General features: G+C 34.2%; 4 protein-coding genes across 4 annotated transcripts in view; 3 read left to right on the top strand and 1 right to left on the bottom strand.

Moving 5' to 3' along the window:
- Positions 1 to 1,917, top strand: part of LOC105339504 (rifampicin phosphotransferase) — a 28,168-nt gene extending 26,251 nt beyond the window's left edge. Inside the window, exon 37 of the mRNA XM_066073400.1 lies at positions 188 to 1,917. Coding sequence (XP_065929472.1) covers positions 188 to 255 — 68 coding nt within the window. The 3' untranslated portion in view covers positions 256 to 1,917. The remainder of the gene's footprint in view (positions 1 to 187) is intronic.
- Positions 1,918 to 2,893: 976 nt separating this feature from the next.
- Positions 2,894 to 9,847, top strand: LOC105339431 (aquaporin-11). Its single transcript, XM_011444975.4, has 4 exons — positions 2,894 to 3,074; positions 5,593 to 6,244; positions 6,652 to 6,788; positions 7,121 to 9,847. The coding sequence occupies exons 1-4, from the start codon at positions 3,072 to 3,074 to the stop codon at positions 7,286 to 7,288; spliced, it is 960 nt and encodes a 319-aa protein (XP_011443277.3). The 5' UTR covers positions 2,894 to 3,071; the 3' UTR covers positions 7,289 to 9,847.
- A 418-nt stretch (positions 9,848 to 10,265) lies between these two features.
- LOC105339432 (uncharacterized) lies at positions 10,266 to 14,135 on the top strand. Its single transcript, XM_011444977.4, has 5 exons — positions 10,266 to 10,336; positions 10,722 to 10,811; positions 12,611 to 13,262; positions 13,481 to 13,617; positions 13,882 to 14,135. The coding sequence occupies exons 2-5, from the start codon at positions 10,809 to 10,811 to the stop codon at positions 14,026 to 14,028; spliced, it is 939 nt and encodes a 312-aa protein (XP_011443279.3). The 5' UTR covers positions 10,266 to 10,336; positions 10,722 to 10,808; the 3' UTR covers positions 14,029 to 14,135.
- Positions 14,136 to 14,963: 828 nt separating this feature from the next.
- LOC105339505 (uncharacterized) lies at positions 14,964 to 18,688 on the bottom strand. The gene is made up of 5 exons (XM_011445075.4): positions 18,622 to 18,688; positions 17,490 to 17,821; positions 16,190 to 16,270; positions 15,573 to 15,713; positions 14,964 to 15,393 (listed from the first exon to the last, which is right to left on the bottom strand). Exons 1-5 carry the CDS (start codon positions 18,625 to 18,627, stop codon positions 15,132 to 15,134), a joined length of 822 nt encoding a protein of 273 aa, XP_011443377.3. The 5' UTR covers positions 18,628 to 18,688; the 3' UTR covers positions 14,964 to 15,131.
- Between the last annotated feature and the right edge of the window lie 733 nt (positions 18,689 to 19,421).

Below are 19,421 nucleotides of genomic sequence, written 5' to 3'. Positions count from 1 at the left end.
TTAGCAAAGTACTGTACAACATGCCTATTACAATCTGGTGAGTATAAATCTACTGTAAACAATAATTTTAGAAAAGTACTGTACAATGCGCCTGTTGCAGCCATGTGGATATAAATATAGTACATATACTGTAAACATTCTGCTGATGTTTCATGTTTAATCTGATAGACAAAACATTCTTTTCCAGGTGATGATATAATTCTAGATGGACTGGCGGGAAAAATAGAAAAGCTGGAAGGAAAAAGCACAGATTAAACCAGCTGTGCTTGACTTTAATCCAGTCTAAACTGTGGATGTTGTGTATTTACTTGTGTCTATTTCTATGTAACTTACATGTAACTATACTCAACAAAGCGCACTGTGATTTAATTGATTCATAATGTTGTTGTGATGAAACCTTATGAGAATTTCACTTACAAGTATAAAAATTTAGTTTATATTTTCATACAGACAAGAATATACATGTATATAGTGAATAGTGAAAATGATAACATCATATTATGCAAGCCTTAGGGTAAAAACTGAATCTGTCACCCATAGAAAACCATGTTGACAGATCTGAGACCAACGCAGTTTATCTTTCAAGATCATAACTTTTGACAAACTTTGTTAATTTTTTCATAATAATTAACACTACATGTACTAAGGTATAAGTTTTTGGCAATATTATTTAATTGGGAAAGTACTGTAAAGTAAAACGTATTATTATGGTACATTTGGCTGTGTATTCTATTTAGCGTTTTTGGCAGGAAAAGGCGTCTGCTTAATCAAGTACATCAGTCACCAAAGGTAAAATATACAAGGAGATATAAATAAGTACATTTGGATATGCGCTAAATATAATCTACGCTTATTTGTTGAAAAATCGTATTCCGCCAAATATTGTTCATGTTAAATATAATATGTTTACAGTAGTGTGCTATTTCATACTTAATGTCCCAAAGACCAAATGTATGTCTTACTGTTTCAGTTTTGGGTAATTGCAATTTTAATGTCGCTGATATTATAATAGTTTTTGGTAACATCATTGTCTAATACATGTATCTACAGTGCCCATTGCTGTGTTCTGTCATCAAGGTTGGCATTGTTTCATTCCAAGGGAAATATGATTTTTAATCAAATGTGTTTTGATAAATCAGGTGTACTTTATTTACATTTTATTTTTTTTTTAATATACTTGAAGATAACCAAATTTTTTCAATTTATACATTATACATTTTTAGATTATTATATCTTTACATCTTCAGGAAAGTGTAGATTTCCATTATTATATTTACATTATTAATTAAAGTATGTATTATGAAGACAGATTACCAGCTGTACTTAATATTGCATGGGCATTTTTTTTTACATGATCAGACACATCCCGTATTTAATTAGGCCTTGAGCTTAATGACTGTCGAACTGATTTTGAAATTATATAAATGATAGACAATGAACAAGAATGTACTATTATAAGAAATTATCATACCATGCATCATACCACGCATGACTTTTACTGTATATTTAGAATCTATATTTTATATATAATAGCTAGAAAATGTGTTAAAAGATGCATAAAAAATACCATGCTGTGAATTATTTTAATACAGTACCGGTAACTGGGTAACTGGCCAGTTTATTTTATTGAGTTGGATTGACTTGTTCTTATTTTTCTTTTTGAATTTTTGAGAATTTTATGCTCTGAACAATTCACTCTGAGTCCATTTCATGGTAACTTTCTTGAATCCTGCATCACTTCGTACGTGTCAGCTATTTGCAATTGTATACAAAAATGACAATTTGGCCACATAAATTAAATACTTAGAGTCTCATTCTGATTTGCAAAAGATATGGGAAGGGTGGGCAGATTTTATTTTTATAATTCTATTTTTTTAAATTTTTTTGGCCATTCATGTTCTAGAAATAACAATGCTAATATGAGTACAAAAACCAATATGTAATCGTTTAATTCCATTTTAATTCAACTTAACTGTAAACGCATGAAGACGTATCCTTATGATAACAAACATGACTGGAATCAAATTATAATCAACATGTTATGCAGCCACGCCGTTACAATGTTCTGAATTTTTTTAATACCAACCCTATTTTTTTTCCCCCCAATTTTTTTTGGCAATTTTTTTTTAATACAATAAAATACATTGGTGCTGCCACGTTTAGGGGGGCGGGCAGGGATGAGAATCTTAAGACTAATTTTGTGTGCCTTATGTGTTACAACATTTGATATTGGAATCAAACAATTTCGATTTTTTGATGGGCAATATACCTTTATTTCATAGGGTGTGATCTCCAGAAAGGGGTTTATTTTTACAAAAAACTTTTGAGGTTAATATTGCACTATTGAATACAGTGGAAAACCTACAGCTAGTTTATCATTTATAAAATTATATTTTATGATAATCAAAATTCATAATTATTTTGGTCAAATATAAATTACAGGGATAATACTGTATACTGTATATATGCATGTACTAATAATTATCTTATTACAACTTTGTACACAATTAATGTATAATTTTGAAGCATAAAATTATATATATATATACATATGTTTTGAGAGTATTCATTCAGCATGAGAGTATTCAAATTCCAAAAAGGGATACTATCTGAGGGCTGATACCAGGGACGAGATCAAAACAACAGTGTGATGTTGTTTATACCATATATCTAAAATCAAAGACTTTTATTCAAATTCCAAATAAGGAGTCAGGGATTTATCAAGGCTGTTTTTACTACGGTAAACGGTACCTTTACCCTCTTAAAATAGGTGCAAAAAATATGGGACGGCCGGGTGGGTGGATTTTATTTTCATTCTGTTTTTTTTTTGTACATACCGATTTAGCGAGTTATCTCTTGGTCAGGGTCTAAAGACACTTGGGCTGAATTGCCAAGCTACCGCTATTCAACCATGTTGACGTTTGCTGGGTTGGACTAAGTCAGCATGTGTAAAACAACTGATTCTGGCCATGAAGCCATCCTCACCAGAGTAATTATATGAGATCAGCTGTAGGTTGCCGCTAGATAAGCAGTGGGGCCTCTTAAATAAAGGATTTGGAGACCCTGACGAAATGGTAAGAATGTTATATGTAACTTTGTGTTTGTAACAATATAGGCCAGTTTAGGCTTAACGTACAGTACATGATAGACATTCATCATGGTTGAGTCTCATGTTTTATTCTTAGAATACGTTAAATTAAAGTAATGAACAAATATATGTAAATTAATAGACCACCAATAGACCCTGTACTGAAAAGAAGTTTTCCCCATAAATAATAGCTACTGTACTGTAGAACTAAGAATAAAGATAAAAGAATGATGCACCCTGAAAAGGATGTACACTATAAAAACTGATAGTCTGTCCCAAAATATTTATAAGCAGCACAGTACATCAGGGTTCAAGCGAGGTTCATTCAAAAGTGTGATAAAATTCCAAGATATCTCCTTTGAACTCCCCCCCCCCCCCCCCCCCCCTCCATCCCCCTATTACGACCTAAAGCTTATAATTATATACTTTGCTGAACTTTTAGTTATATAGGAAGATAAATGACGTAAATGAAACAATTGAGTGTATGTCAAATTTCATAGAATAATGCCAATTTGTTGTACAAAAGAGCAGTATTGCAGTTTCCTTGGAATATAAGATGACATTGTGGTTAGGCTTGGCTTTATATTTGACCTCCACTAATTAGTACCAGCCAATTTTTACAATTTTGATATATCATGATGAAATGAATTTGGTCAATTGTTGCAAGCGTCGGTTGTACAGCTAGGTTATTGGTATTTTATAGACTTTTATTTGCATCATTAGGTATTAATATTTTACAAAATTATACATCTGCAGATTTATGCTTGAATAAAAGAGATGAGAGTATGAATATAACCTTCTATAAAGAATTAAAGTACAAACACAGATTACATGTAGAACTGTCATTTAGACAACTCTAATTTTGTCAGACAAGCAGACATGTACGTGGACCTTTGCAATGAAAGTAGATTATGATTGAATGCAAGTATTAATCAGTCCTTTTAAAGTACCGGTACATGTACTGCAGTGGTTTAAAGTTCAGTAGTTCACGGACCATGAGACTACAGCTCCCATACTATAACAATTAAATGTGATCAGATGGTCCGAGTTTCCTGGTACCATATAATAACCAATAACCCCAGCGGGTTCTAATATGTTGGAGGTAGGAGAGAGAGAGAGAGAGAGAGAGAGAGAGGAGAGAGAGATAGAATTATCTTATACAAGGTATGTATTTATGATTTTTAACAAGATAGAAATTTAGAAAGGCAGAGAGCGAGAGAGATCATCATCAGGGATGAAGTTTGCGAATTAGACAGACAGATGGATGGACAGACTGACAGACATTAGACACTTTTATCAGTGTTGTGTTCCTAGAGGTTTGGCTTTTTTTGTTACTTGGATATGTGCACTGCTAAGTAATTTAATTATTTCAAAATTCTCTTCAGAATGAAAAAGAACTGTCTGTGTTGTGATTTCAAATCAAATAGCTCTTAAACATACTTTTATGAATCTTTTAAAACAAATCTGAAAGTTGGTAATTAACTCAACTATTTCTGTGTTTGTTTACTGCATGCAGACTGATTTTAATCAAACTGATTTCCACAGCATTATGTCTGGGTGTTGCAAAAGATTTTTTTTAAAGTGTACATGAGGATCTTAATTGTCTTGGCCATTTTCATCTGTAGATTAATTGTTCTGTGAAGCAGTGTTAGCCCATTGAATAAGGTGCACCACATGTACTGAAAATAACTCTAATTTTGTAAATTCAAGTAAGTATTTAGAAGCAGCTGAAAATCTTTATATTGAGTGTATCGTGAAGCTTATATAACGTAAATCAATGAAAAGGATTAAATTTGAATGAACTTGAACCAGATGTGAAAAAGATAAACTTTATATAGGCAGCTATATTCGTAAGTTGATCATTCATGCATATTAATGTAAAAAATACAATTATGTACATGTATTTGAATCAGATTTACATTCATGAAATGGCAAGTGGGTAACAAAGATACATGTAATTCAAAACTGAAATAAGTATATAAATCTTGAAGCTTAAATATCTTTTAAATCTTTTAAAATACATGACAGTTATGTATATTTGATTGTTCAATTCACAAAGTAAAAGTTTGTACCGGTATTTATAATTATGGTTCAAAATCACTAATCCCATTGTTTGAACTTGATCATTTTTTAAATGAAATACTGTACTGTATTGTAAATTTCTATTTACAAGTAAATGCTAGGAATAAACATCCTCATAAAAACAAAGAAAGAATCCATTACAGATTATCAAATCTTGCTTTCATTACTTTGAAATTAAAGTTTGCCACTCAAGATAAAATATTCTCGCTATCAGAATCTTGGAGTGAAGTACTTACATAAGATAAGGAGTAGACAATACATGTAATTTACTAACACAGATTCCATATTGATTTTTAATCCGTTTCACACTGATGTCAATCACACCTCCATGTACAAGTGATACATCATTGAAATAAAACTGTTCCAGACACCCAATTATAATTTTAGCTTTCAAAAAACCCCCAAAATCTTGTATTTTTCAGGGCTATCTGATGACATGGAGGGAATTGTGGGTAATGGCTGTTGGATTCGACCCCCCGGTGACACACTTCTCCTCGGTAACGTCGGCCATCCTAGTCTACCTACTGGCCTTGCTGTGTTGTTACGTCTTCTACCAGTTGTCACGGATACTCCTACCCAGATTCCTACAGGAATACGTCCTAGATTTCTTCAAAACCATGGCTTTCTGTACCTACTGTTTCGGTCATGGAGTCATACGAAACGCTCACGGCCACCTTGCCTACATCCTCTGTGTTGTGCCTTTAAACACCGCCAGTGTCTTCATTTTCAACCTCGGTGATGGAACCCCACTCATGGTGTGGTTAAAATACCTCCAGAAACAGATCCCTGCTTGGAAATTTCTGGCAAAAGTGACTGCTCAAATCATGGCTGGTCTGTGTTCTTGGGAGCTCGGCCATTTGATTTTTCGACTGGACTTTTATCCTTCCTTTGTGGAGAAAGTTGAGAGTCAGGCCAATTGTTCCACTGACTTGAATGTTGCCACGGTTACCGGTTTTGCCTTAGAGACGGTTGCTGTTACCTACGACTTCTGGTTAGATCAGCAGACGCTTTCTCGTTATCTGCCGTTAGACCTTGCCTTAAAGATCCTCAACTGTGCCATTATTGTATGTTTAGGTACTAAAAGCATTTTTTCCCTTAATTTACTATACTCCCCTTCATGCTTTCAATGACCTTGTCTTTACCTTTTATAAAAAAAATTTTAGTCATTGAAGCAAATCTTTTTGATTACTCACACATCAATTTATACAATTTTCTTGGTGCTCCTAAGTGTTCTTTACTGAAAAATGGAAATGTAGTATCACTGAGGCTATCCTTAACATTTGTTTGTTTGTAATTGCGGCCTGGAAGTCTCTAAACCCAGGAGGGAGGGAGGAAGGAAAAAAATTTTTTTGCTAATAAAATTTTATCAGCGGGGGTATTTCAGCGAGGTGGGAGGCAATTCCAAACAAACAATAATTTTATTTTGACCGAAAGAAATTTTATCCCTTTGAATAATTATCAGTGTTAACTTCCTCTCTCAGGTTTACACCTGACTGGAATGTACCTACACCCTGCCATGGCGACCGGTCACACATTCGGCTGTGGACCCACCCCCATCTTGTCACACATCCTAGTCTACTGGGGAGGCCCGTTCATGGGAATATACATTGGTCTAAAGGTCAGTATTCTCCCCATACAAACTACAGTAAGACTTGGTTACAGAGAACTTGCTTACAATGAATATATTCTTACAGTGAAGTCAATCTCATAACCCTAAAAGTGAATTACATGTGATAGGACTTTTATGATCAGGTAGAACCAAATACATTTATTAGGAATGAAAATCACCTTTTCTTGGTACTTTGCTATAAGCATGTTTTACTGCACAGTGTTATAGAAATAGAAATTTTTTTATTTTATAGTGCATCAAAATTAGGAAACACATTATTTGTGAGAATTTTCGGCTGCTTAAATTGCCCCTTTTTACCAGCATTCAAATTTTACTTTCAGCTGGGACAAATGTTCCATCTGCCGATCTCAACGACAACAAAATCCCAGCAGCCAATCAAAACAACCCAAAATGGTGACCATGGAGACAGCATTGTCAAAAAGACTGAACAAAATGGCCATCATTCAGGGGAAGTGCGCAACAGGAGTAGGAAGAAGAAGCATTATTAGAGAACGAAAATTATCCTGGTGCTTCTCTGTTTGTGTTCAAAATGCTGTATTTAGAAAGGAAACCTATTCCATAAAGGCCAAAAATAATGCCGGTAAATTTCCTGGTGCTCCCATTTTAATTTCATAAAATTTTAATGTTATTTTTTCTTGTCTGATATGACTTTAAAAAAAATTACAATTTTAATCATTAAGGACATTAAGTGTCCTTTCATCTTGTTTAATGAGATGTTTAATTAACATCTTATTTTGTGATTAATGAAATAAATTTTTCATTTATGGTTTTATTATGACTATGTTACATGTAATTCCAATTTTTTGAAGATAATTTCAATTGCTCATTTTACTTCATTAAATTCCAGATTGTATTGGACCAACACTTTGAAATATTTTGCCAAGGGCACCATGTTGAAATGTTTTTTTTTTCATTTCTATGTTATGCATTTTGATATCAATCAATTGATCTCACATTATGATGATGTGCTTATTTTTTTAACACACCTATATTGTTCACAAGTGTTGTACCAGTTTGTAATGTATTTGTGGCAAGGCCAAAATATTCATTTGGGGTTATTTTTTCAGGCACTACTGCTTAAGGTACAATACAATGTTACAAAGGGGAATAACTTTGTATTTTTTTTTAAATTTTCCCACCAGAACCTTTTCAATTTTTCGGACAAATAGGAAAAATGACATTCGTAATGGAAACCCTGCATGCTGCATTATTCTTGTTCAGGAAATTTTTGGCACAAGAATTGAAGACTTTTTTTTGTTTCTACCTTAATTAATACTGAAATAATTTTCCATACTGTAGATTCCTTATTTTACACGAGTACTTAATTCTGCGATTCTACCATTTTGAATCAAATCTTGAGAATATAAAAAACACGAGCATCAAACTTTTGTTATGACTTCATATAGTCCACATCTGCCATTATATTAAAAGTGAGATATTAAAATCTGTGAGAGGTGTTTCTTGCAATGTTTCTCGCGATTTATGAATTCCACAGCATTTAATCAAGAATTTACAGTATTCAGATTTGTTTTGAGTGAAGGTACCAATATATTGATCTTTATTTTTTGTTATATATCATATGTGTAACTTTGTCTGTCTGATTTTTTGGTTGAAAACTTAATTAGCATTCAGTTTGGCGAGAGCCTTCATCTTCTGTCACCATCATACACAGAAAGTCTTGGTTACGTAGAATTTTAAAACAGTAGTTTGGGAAACTACTTGTAGTTTCTCATTATTTATGTATTACAATGTATATAGCATAAAATCATTTATGGTTGTTCCATCTATTTTTTTTTAATACACATATATAGTATTGTTGTCCTTGGGAACTTATTCTTAATCTATAAAACAAATTCCTTAACAGATTTTAACGAAAGATTGGACTTTCGTGAGATGTTACCATCTAGTTTACTCATCAAAACAAGCTCTCAAATACTGACCTCGTTTCTCCTAATTTACTTAGAGAAGCTCATTAATATTCACAAAAATCCAAACTCAGAATTTTTTTTACCCCAACTGCTCCGTTGTGTGAAATTGATGCTACTGTAAATTCCTTATATTACGCGAGTACTTAATTCCACAATTCCAATGTTTTGTATCAAATAGGGAGATTATTAAATCGCAAATGTGGAACATATATCCAACTTTATTATAGTTCCTGACAATCAGAAAATAATGGGGAGATTTAAAAATCCGAGAAGGGTGCTTCTCGCGATTTTAGGCAGATATAAATTCCACGCAATTTATGAGGAATTTACATTATTTTAAATAAAACATACAGCCCTGAATGAAGTCAACAAGTGTCATTGTTTTCAATGTATTTATACCTATTAGCCAATAAAAGGACAGTTTATCAAGATTAGACCCCGCCTGCATCAAATCAGAGTTTGTCACACACATATATTTATTTAGATTCACCGGTATCCATATGTTTGGAAATGAGGATTCTCGAGTTTATGAATATTGTGTTTCTGTATCATCGATAACTTGAATCATTCATTATAAAGCGGGGGGGGGGGGGTGTAAGGTGCTCAGCTAGAGAGATTATTCATTGACATCAAGGGGTAGGGATAGTAAAAGTACGTAAATATGCTTATTTGAAGAGTGAGGCTTCAGTTTGACAAAAGTTAGTTTTGAAAAATAAACATTTTAAATGTTACAAATGCAAGACCTTTGAAAGGTGTATTTGAGTAGTTACCAGAATTATTTTCAAATTTATACGTCGTTATGCATTTTATTTTAACTCTTCTCTTCACCATAATTTTACTATAAAAGGAAAACTCATCAGCTTGCTGTATTGATCAACTGGTTTCACATTTATATAAAGATGTCACAGATTTATCAAAGCATGCAATGCACAGTCTCTAGTTATAGCATGGCACATAATATAAGAAATCTATTATACGACAGCTGGCTAATCAAAACTATCCACAAATCAAAATGTATTATTTATCATTTGACATATTATGTTTGTTCTCTTGTTGATGACTGCTGGTATTGCATATGTTGGATGAATATTGATTACATTGAACCAATAAAACGATTGATGAAAGTACCGTCTCCTGTTTTACATGTATATGGAGACACACAGAATTGTTTATCAAATTTGGAAGGGAGGCCCCCAGGATGTGGCTTAAACAGAAAGTTGGTGGGACAAAAGGCCTTGATGTTTATGTATTGACATAAGGATAACGTACTTGAAATAAAAGGGGAGCTAGTAACACCCCCCAACACCCCCCCCCCCCCCCACACACACACACACACACACATACCCACGACCCATCTTTTTCTACGACACTGTTTAAATAGATTTTAGAGGATGCATATAATAGGTTGCAGAACCATTTCGTGCTTTAATATTATAACAAGGGTTTGCTATGACATATTTTGAAAATGAGAAATGGTCGTCAAAGTATTGAATATGATTACGGTATAGGCCGGGACTAGTAGTTCTATCTATTGGTTGCTCTACTGCATCATCTTGCCCCGCCCCCTCGTTCCCACAAATCTCCAAAGGATGTCCGTAAAAATGTGAGGTAAATATATTTTAACAAAACCCACAAATCTATGAACTAGTAGTACAATGTACATATATTTATGTCAAATGTGAATTTAATTCATTCTCTCTCTCTCTCTCTCTCTCTCTCTCTCTCTCTCTCTCTCTCTCTCTCTCTCTCTCTCTCTCTCTCTCTCTCTCTCTCTCTCTGTGCGGGTGGGTGGGAGTGGGAGGGGTGTTATTTATTCGCATCTTTATCGGGGCTTTCTGGACACCTGTTGGAAAGGTGCGAGAACTTGCGAGGTTTTTTTGTTGTTGATGGAGGGGAGGGTGGCCAATATGGGCAGGGAGCGGAACCTCCCAAAAACCGTCCTCACATGTTATGTCATTCAAAATGTCTCGTCATGGATAACTTTATATAACAGTCACTGACAGACACGACGAACCCAAGAAGAAAAAGGTGTCGACATCTAGGTAAACTGATAAAGAAAACTAGGACATCAGGCCGCGGCATGGTGAGGTCTTACTCTTATAATTATCACTGCATATATACATACTGAACTGTTTGCATTTTGTCTGTAAACTTGTAAATTCAATGCATTTGAAAGATATACCCATCGGCAGTTTAATTCCGGAGTGAAATTCATTTATTGCTTTGTTCGTTTGACCAGGTTGGCGTGTTGAGGCTTATTGGAATATTAAGTAGTGATTAAAAGAACAGTACACACGTGTACATTTTACACAGTTATATATCAGATAAGTTTTTAAATATTTGCATGCACGCGGTCACGCACCGACTCTAGATTTATTTAATCTTTAAGAATAAATTAAGTAAACACACATGACTGTGCAATCGTGAATTAGAATTGATTTTTTTTTTAGCAAATCGGGAAAGAAAAAGTTCAATTCAACGATAACGATGCGGATCCATACTTTTTTTTCTGGGGGTTGAGGTTGGAAAAAGAAGGATCTTTTAGTTTTGAATTTTTTTTAAGGCGGGGGGGGGGGGGGGGGGTGTCAAGATCTTTTCTTGTACCGGTATCAAATTTTGAAGAAAAAAAAAATCCTATTTTCCAACTCTTCTTTTATCTTTAGTTGATACGCATCATTTTCAGTGTCAAAAATGAATAACGTTTTGTGGAGTTTCTAAAAACTTTTAAACAACATATTGTTATAAACGTCTAGTAGTCTCTCACAACAAAGATAGGTAAAGGCTGTTATAAATTTTGGACGAGTCAAATATGCACGAACATGTATGCATAGAATAAAGAAAAATGTGCTAGTAATTTGATATAGGCTCTGTTAGGGACATAACAACATTGTCTGTTCTCAGTGTGAAGATTTCAAACCAAAGGCGCTGCTGATTGAACACCGAAAAAGGGATTTTTTAAAATTAGTCCAGAAATGCTTTTTGATTCATTATAAAATTTAGAGACATCTTTAAGATGAATAGAGTTACCTTTCTTTCTCTCTTACGATCATGTGCGGGCCACAGGTTGAGGTTGGGGTTGGGGGTGGGGGAAGGGGGACAGCCTCACCCCCGCCCTTGGAAATTAAACATTTCAAATCATAAATATCATTGATCCACAGTTAAACTTAACTATAACCCATGGGAAATATTTGTGGATCAGCACCTGATGCGACTTTTCAAATTGAAGAGGTACACTTGACACGGTGGTTTACAGCTCATGGCCAATTGTAAACTATTTCTAAAGGAGGCTAGATGGCCAACAAATTACCCGTCAGATCTGCCTTAAAATTTTTAAATTGTTTTTTTTGGCCCAAAAAATATTTATTAGTAAAAAGAAAATCCAAATATTTTATCATTAAATTTGAATCTCTCTCTCTCTCTCTCTCTCTCTCTCTCTCTCTCTCTCTCTCTCTCTCTCTCTCTCTCTCTCTCTCTCTCTCTCTCTGCTGAATTTGAAATTAAAGGCAGATATACTTGTTGGGTTGAGTGAGAATGGAACAAAAATAAAACACGGTTAAAATAGTATTTTTTTTCTTTCAATGATTTGAATTAGACTATGAGTTCTCGTTTTCACCCCTTGCAATTTTCTCATAAGTAGTCTGTTTTGAATAAACAATCATATTTACATTTAATGTCTGAATTCCAAAGTAGCCTATTTTTAAAAGAACTTTGGCCCTTCACGTTTGTCCTTGTTATTTGTTGAAAATAATGCTTGCACACGCAGTACGTTCATCCCACGAGATCAATATTTCATTTTTTTTTTAAATATTAACGTATTATACATTATTATGAAGTTATAACAAGATGTTTACAATATTATTCAATATTTTCACTTTTTTGTAGGGGGCTTTTACGACATGGAGAGAGCTTTGGTCAATGTCGGTCGGGTTCGATCCCCCGATGACCCACTTCTCGTCTGTGACGTCAGCAGTCCTGATTTACCTACTGGTCTTGCTCCTCTGTTACGTCCTATACCAGTTGTCAAAAACATTTCTTCCCGGATTCATACAAGAATACGTCCTGGATTTCTTCAAGACGTTAGCTTTCTGTACCTATTGTTTCGGCCATGGCGTCGTTAGGAACGCGCATGGTCACCTTGGTTACATCCTCTGCATGGTGCCCCTCAACACAGCCAGTGTTCTAATCTTTAACCTTGGAGACGGGACGCCCTTGACCGTATGGGCCAAATATCTTCGAGGTCAAATTCCCACATGGAAGTTCGTTGTCAAGGTGTCGGCCCAAATCGTTGCCGGGTTTTGCGCCTGGGAACTTGGACACTTCATTTTAGGCCTAGATTTTCACCCGTCGTTTGCAGACAAACTTGGCCAAAAAGCGAACTGTAACTCAGATTTGAGAATTGCCGCCATAGCGGGGTTTTTCCTGGAAGGGACTGGGGTAGCCTATGACTTCTGGATGAACCAACAGACACTATCTAAAAATAGAGCACTGGACATTGCTTTGAAATTTACCAATACAGCTCTCGTGGTTTGTATCGGTAAGAGACAATAAAAATCATCGTTTCAAAATGTCTTACCCCCCCCCCCCTTAAAATACCGGTATCATGTGTGATTGTGCATTTCGTTACTTCCTCCCGTCCATCTTACTTTCTTTAAATGCATACACTTTAACTTTCTTTCTAAGACACACAATGCATCTTAACTTTAATTGTCTCTGTTGTCTCGCTATGGTTTTCTTTCTGTGTCTTATTTCTAGGCGTGAGGATGACAGGGATGTACATACACCCAGCTATGGTCACGGGGCGAACCATCGGCTGTGGAGACACCCCAATACTGTCCCATCTACTGGTGTACTGGGCAGGGCCGTTCGTAGGGATATTTGTGGGGCTTAAGGTAGGATAACAGGAGAGAGAGAGAGAGAGAGAGAGAGAGAGAGAGAGAGAGAGAGAGAGAGAGAGAGAGAGAGAGTTTAAACACTGAATACAAGCTGAAAGAATACTTTGGGCCTTTTAAATATCAATCTATACATATAGTCATTTTAAAAAAATGTACATACTAAGTTTAAGTTAATCATCATGATTTCGCTATAGACCTACTTAATTCCGACTTAAGTTACCTAGCAGGACTGAATGTCTTATTCTCTCAATGTAATTACAGGCGAGTCAGATTTATAGTTTGCCCTTTAACAAAGATACACCAGATAAAGAGTACAAAAAGGGAGACGACTCTTTGGGTACGAAAAAGAAGAATGTGACATCAGGAAAAGTACGGCAAAGGAAAGTGAAGAAAGATGAAACCACGTAGCTGAATACTGCCATGCTTTTGTTGATTTTTTCAAATAAGTGATCTCATCTATTTATGTTGCTTATAATAAATTAAATGCTTTGTCGATTGATAAAAATATTCTGACAGTATTATTTTAATTACGTTAAATGAGCGAAAATTGTATGCGTGTCAATTCCAACTGTTTGATTAGATTTTCAATATTCAAGATCCAAGGCATAATGACTTTTAAATTAGGTAATTTCCAAAATAGAGAAATCAGATCTCGATTTTCTCCAAAGAAGCGAAAACGGAATGATCAATTCAAAATCAAACATATAGGTAACATTCTTTAAGAGTCTACAGGCAGTTGGGTGTACGAAAAATGACAATTACAAACTGTCAACCATCTAAAAAATCCATAAAACAAAAAATTCAAAGCAGAGCAACACCACCTCTAAAAAGAAAGAGGTAGGATCAGGTGCCTAGGAGGAGTGAGCATCCTTTGGTGACCGGTCCCACCCGCCATGTGCCTTTATTAAATCGAAAAAATAACCCCGGAAAAGTCTGTAGACAATTATGTGATTAATTATGGTCTAACAATTACTATGAAAAACGCCACTCAGCATGCAACCCAGTGGAAGATTGTATTTGCTGACTAGGTCGTTGTATCGACCATAGAACTCACGAAAAGATGACTACAAAGGAGACTGTTGATAGTCATGTTTTATCAACTTGTTTGCCAGTAGCTTGCCTCGCTATAGAAACTGTTCATACGAAGAGCATGCCCTTGTGTATCGAATTAACTGAGAGACAAAAACACCATATGCATGAGGATAATGTATATTGCTACATAAGTAAGGAAAGTTGACAATAGAAAAATTGAAGTCATCGCGTTTATCATAAAGTCTTGTTGTTAGGTTACCATCAATGTCCATTTCGAGTAAAATATCCAAATATGAAACAAAAGACTCAGACTCTATGGTATCTTTTATTTCAGGTAATAAGATCATTTAGTATTCTAAACTATATATTGATTTTTATAAATATTTTAGACAACTATAGACGAAAAAACAAAAACAGTTTACGTTTTCTAAAGATCTTTTCATTGCTGTTTCTCGTACACTGGGAACCAAGAGAAGAACCTAATTCTGTGGTATGCACTCTTGGTACCGTTTGCATGAACAACACTGCGGCAACTCAAGGTTAATGAGCTTGAAGCGACAGTAATCGCAGTAGATCCAGACCGGGAACGTCCTGTAGCCGTCAGGTAAACACGTACTGGAGCGCATGTACGCACCGTCACACGGATCCTCTTTTGGGCTCACCCTCCTCCGGCTGACCAGGACTGGCAAAGAACCTCTGTCCGCGATGGGTCGTTTAGAAATATTACGACCGGCACACGGGCTGAAATGTGTCAATACAAGCAAAATAAACAGTGAAGGCAAAATATATTCAAGAGAAAAAATCAGAACATTAAAGTATTTAAAAAAATTTAAAACGAGCACACATTATTTAGTTATTATAACCTGTCTTTAGCGATGCTTTCCTTGTTAAACTTAGGTAGCAATTTAATCAACTCTTACCGTCTGGAGTAACACCTTCTGTAGGTCACACATTGTTGATGGGGTCGCACAATGTAACACGTCTTGCCTGCCAATCGGATCTCAGTAGCTCGTTTGTATTCAGAGGGACAGTTATCTGAGAGACCCTCTGAAGACCAGTGACTTGTAAAGACAATAATTGCAAATACGAAAGGTTAATTTCTCAGCACTATATGACGACTGTCGTTGGCATCCTCATTGGTTGGATTGTATCACCTGTTTCCATAATGGAAGGGCCAGGCAAATAGGGACCAAGCCAACTAAGCTGTATTTTAATTTTAAAATAATATGAGAGAAAATACTGCATTAACTTTTAAGAAGATTGAGGGACCAAGGCATTTTATACTATACTTTTACAAAAATAGTTTTAGTTTCAAATATGCTATCATGTTTCCTGTAGTGATAAAATTAGAATTGAGAATGTTTATAAAAAAATGTAAATTAGAAATTATAGCTAGTACTCTTTGTGTACATGCATTTAGAAATACATTCAAAATGGTTTATAAAATGACACAAAGGTTAAAACACGATTACAGCTGCCCATGTTAAGTTTAATTGATATTAACTTAAGTTTGTTTATTCTGTAGTGTGAACTTTACCTTTTTTCACAGTTCATTGCGTGTTTGGATACAGCTTGCTTAACGGCAACATTTTTGGATAACACGTACTCTATCTTCCTCCTGTAACAAAAAAAAGGTATGATATGTTATCTTTTACCTGCACTAGAGTTTAGGAAACATATTGCCTTGTTTTTTGTTTCCGAAACACATAAATAAGTTTTCGTTGTCTTCAAATGTGTCTTTACTAATGTATTTTCTATTTCATATCTTTACCTTTACTTACATTTACGGGCTTTCTTCAAACCTAGACACAACACAATGTTTCACAAACACACGCGACAAAAACCATAAATGCAGAATGTAGATTTATTTGTTTCTTCAAACCTTACACCATTTGCATATGTACATTCAAAGAATTAATTTATGATTCATTAATTTTCAAATAGTATTTAAAATTTAAGCATTGCCTAAGAAGTTTCACTAAACAAGACACATTTGAATATGACAATGAGGTTCAAACAATATTATAATATCTAATTTCGAGCATGTACATTTTTTTGGTAGAGTTATCCGTTGGACCCTTTTCATGGTTTTACATTTCAGTGCTTTCAGTACTTTGATTTTTATTCTCTTGGAAAAAAAATCCCACAATGTAATGCTAGCGAGGACTGAAAGGGAAAACTGAGGCATCCACTACATCACAAGACATTGGGAAAACTAACTATTGGTATTTCCGTCTATAGATTTTTTGCAAGGTTCGCGAGTGTCTCTTATAATCGTGAAATGTTCTTACAACGAATAGATATAGATGTAACAACATCATAGATTTCTTAATTTCTTCAAACTATCGCCAACATGAAGATTTATGCTCTGATATAGACATACTCAATGATGACATTTTTAAATTATTTCAAATTCGCAATATGTGTTCAATTAAAGTCGTCTGGGTTTCTTAATAATGAATTAAATAAATGCATCAAAACAAATATTACAACATGTAAAAGAAACACCTGAATGGGGAAAAGGAAGTGAAAATAACTGTAATCCTTCAACTAAACTGCATGGTCAATTAATTAACCATCCCATCTTTTCTAAATCTTATTTATGATTTTTAAGCTTTAACCAATTAATCAATAAAGCAATTTTCAAAAGTTGTAACTTAAAATTTTTTCTACATTTTTTTTTCTTTTTAAGCATAAAAATATAACCAGGGCCAAAGACCTTTTTTTTCTTGTCAAGGTTTTTTATAAGTCTAGCCCTCCCCCTCCGCTTCTGCATATTGATTTGAGACTAGGTCCCTTTCCTCAAAGGGTCTGTTTGTTTGACAACACTGTCTTACTTGATTTCCTCAGACTGACTCCTATCTCCAACTCTTATCCTAGGCGCTCTTGGTCCCCTTTCCCAGCAACATTCCTTAGAATTGTATTTTCCATAGATAGAACCATCGGGGTTGTGAGAAGATTGGTAAGAGTCAGAAGATTGTATTCTGCCTTCGGGAGTTTCAGCAATATTTCTCTCTGGATCAACTGGAGCTTCTTCTGAGCGACTGTCGTCTGCTGCGTCTGTTTGGGAATCGACTTCTTCAGTGGCTTCACGAGGTTCCTCCAGGGCAGACACTAATTGTCCATAGAAGACCAGAACAAGAAGGAGAGTCACAAAAGGCAGTGGCGTCTACAACGAATAATGTTGGTGTTTTTCAATCAATCAATATAATTATAACATATGGTAGCATCGACTAAAAATCAAATAATGTTCAAATATTTCAGAGCCATCTATTCATTGTCTTTATAAATCGCGTAATTATAACATATGGCAGTGTCATCTACATCACAAAGAATGTTTCAACGTGTAAGAAAAAACAATTCCAATGGCGTGGTTTTATATTTAGATTTGCTATAAATACTAAAATGTTCTCTACATAAAATAAGTTTAGGAGATTTTTGTTGCATACATGTGTTACTAAAACTAGGCAAAGTCATTCCAAAATTAAAACATATGCTTTTAATGTATCAATTTGACAATAAATTTACTGAAAGAGCTAATTCACAAGTTCACCTTTAACATATAAATCTTCTTATTCATTTTGCAGCATAAATAAACTGTTCTTTACGGTTGACATATTCATATTTGGTCTAAATTTGGATTTTCCACTTCAACATTTAAAATGTAAACAAAAGCTGTGTTTACATAGCAAAGATTTGTAGGCTCTGTAACTAGCTAATAACTTAACGAATGACACTCAAATTTTGGTTGTCTATTAAAAATGCCTTTCTGAACATTTGTAAACAATAAAATAAAAAAAAACAATTTTCAACCAAAATCATGACCATGCCCCTTTAATACTAATATTAACGTATAACTTTCAAAGACTCATCTAAACATATGATTACATGTAACTATAACAAAAAAATGTTGTAATGTAGCAAGAATTTCGATATAAAAGTTAGAGAAGAAATATAAATTTTCTTTACCTTCATTTTAGAATCCCGAATTGCGAATTAACACAAAAATATTTCCCCCTAAACTTATATAGAGATTTTCTAATGGAAAAAAAGACAAAATTCCTCAAAACAATTCAAGTATGATTTTATTTCTTTATATTTTTTCAGCTTTATAATTTTGTTTAAGTATCTTCCATCACAATCCTTTGAGAATTATTTAGTTTAAATCTGAGATCAAAGTGAGTGATTATTATTACAAAGCTTTGTAAATATTGATTTTCAGCATTCTCTACGTTCCCTGCTTATAATTTGAAAGATTGAATGCATATTTAACAAAACAATAAACATTTAAAGCAATATGAGCTGTATTTTTCAGAATTTAATTTTGCTGCAAAAACCTGCTAGTGTGATAAGTCTGCCTGTAACTTAAACTTTCATGATAAATAAGATTTGTAAAAATCATTAATTTTTGTCAGGAGAAAGATTTCACTTATAACGAATATATAGCGGATCAATTTTTGTACAAGGGGGACAATAATTCAATTTTGCTCCAATTAAGGCTTCTTAATGGCTTTTCCCACAAAACAGAGCTAACAGAATTTAAAAACTATGATACTTTTTGTCATTTTAGTAGAAAATAACATTTTCTTTAAAAAAAATGTCAACATGAAAATTGCAGCTCATATTGCTTTAAAGTTAAAAATACGTCGTTTTTATTAACGAAAATGACGACATTAATAAAATGAAAATTATACAGAGGTCACTACAGAATAAATCACGTATTTGTAAAGTTTTGATAATCTATATTGCAAATCGAATAGAAAAATCAT

This window comes from Magallana gigas, chromosome 10, assembly GCF_963853765.1.
Source record: "Magallana gigas chromosome 10, xbMagGiga1.1, whole genome shotgun sequence".
In the NCBI taxonomy this organism is placed as follows: Eukaryota; Metazoa; Mollusca; class Bivalvia; order Ostreida; family Ostreidae; genus Magallana; species Magallana gigas.
The sequence above is the reverse complement of the archived record's forward strand: the minus strand, read 5'-3'. Positions and strand labels throughout refer to the sequence as shown.

Bases quoted from the DNA above. Each gene is read 5' to 3' on its own strand.
- LOC105339432 (XM_011444977.4), top strand. The intron at 13,263-13,480 runs GTAAGAGACAAT...TCTTATTTCTAG, and splicing joins AGCTCTCGTGGTTTGTATCG to GCGTGAGGATGACAGGGATG. The intron at 13,618-13,881 runs GTAGGATAACAG...ATGTAATTACAG, and splicing joins GGATATTTGTGGGGCTTAAG to GCGAGTCAGATTTATAGTTT.
- LOC105339505 (XM_011445075.4), bottom strand. The intron at 16,271-17,489 runs GTAAGACAGTGT...TTTTTGTTACAG, and splicing joins AGTCAGTCTGAGGAAATCAA to GAGGAAGATAGAGTACGTGT. The intron at 15,394-15,572 runs GTAAGAGTTGAT...GACACATTTCAG, and splicing joins AGAAGGTGTTACTCCAGACG to CCCGTGTGCCGGTCGTAATA.
- LOC105339431 (XM_011444975.4), top strand. The intron at 6,245-6,651 runs GTACTAAAAGCA...TTCCTCTCTCAG, and splicing joins TGCCATTATTGTATGTTTAG to GTTTACACCTGACTGGAATG. The intron at 6,789-7,120 runs GTCAGTATTCTC...TTTTACTTTCAG, and splicing joins GAATATACATTGGTCTAAAG to CTGGGACAAATGTTCCATCT.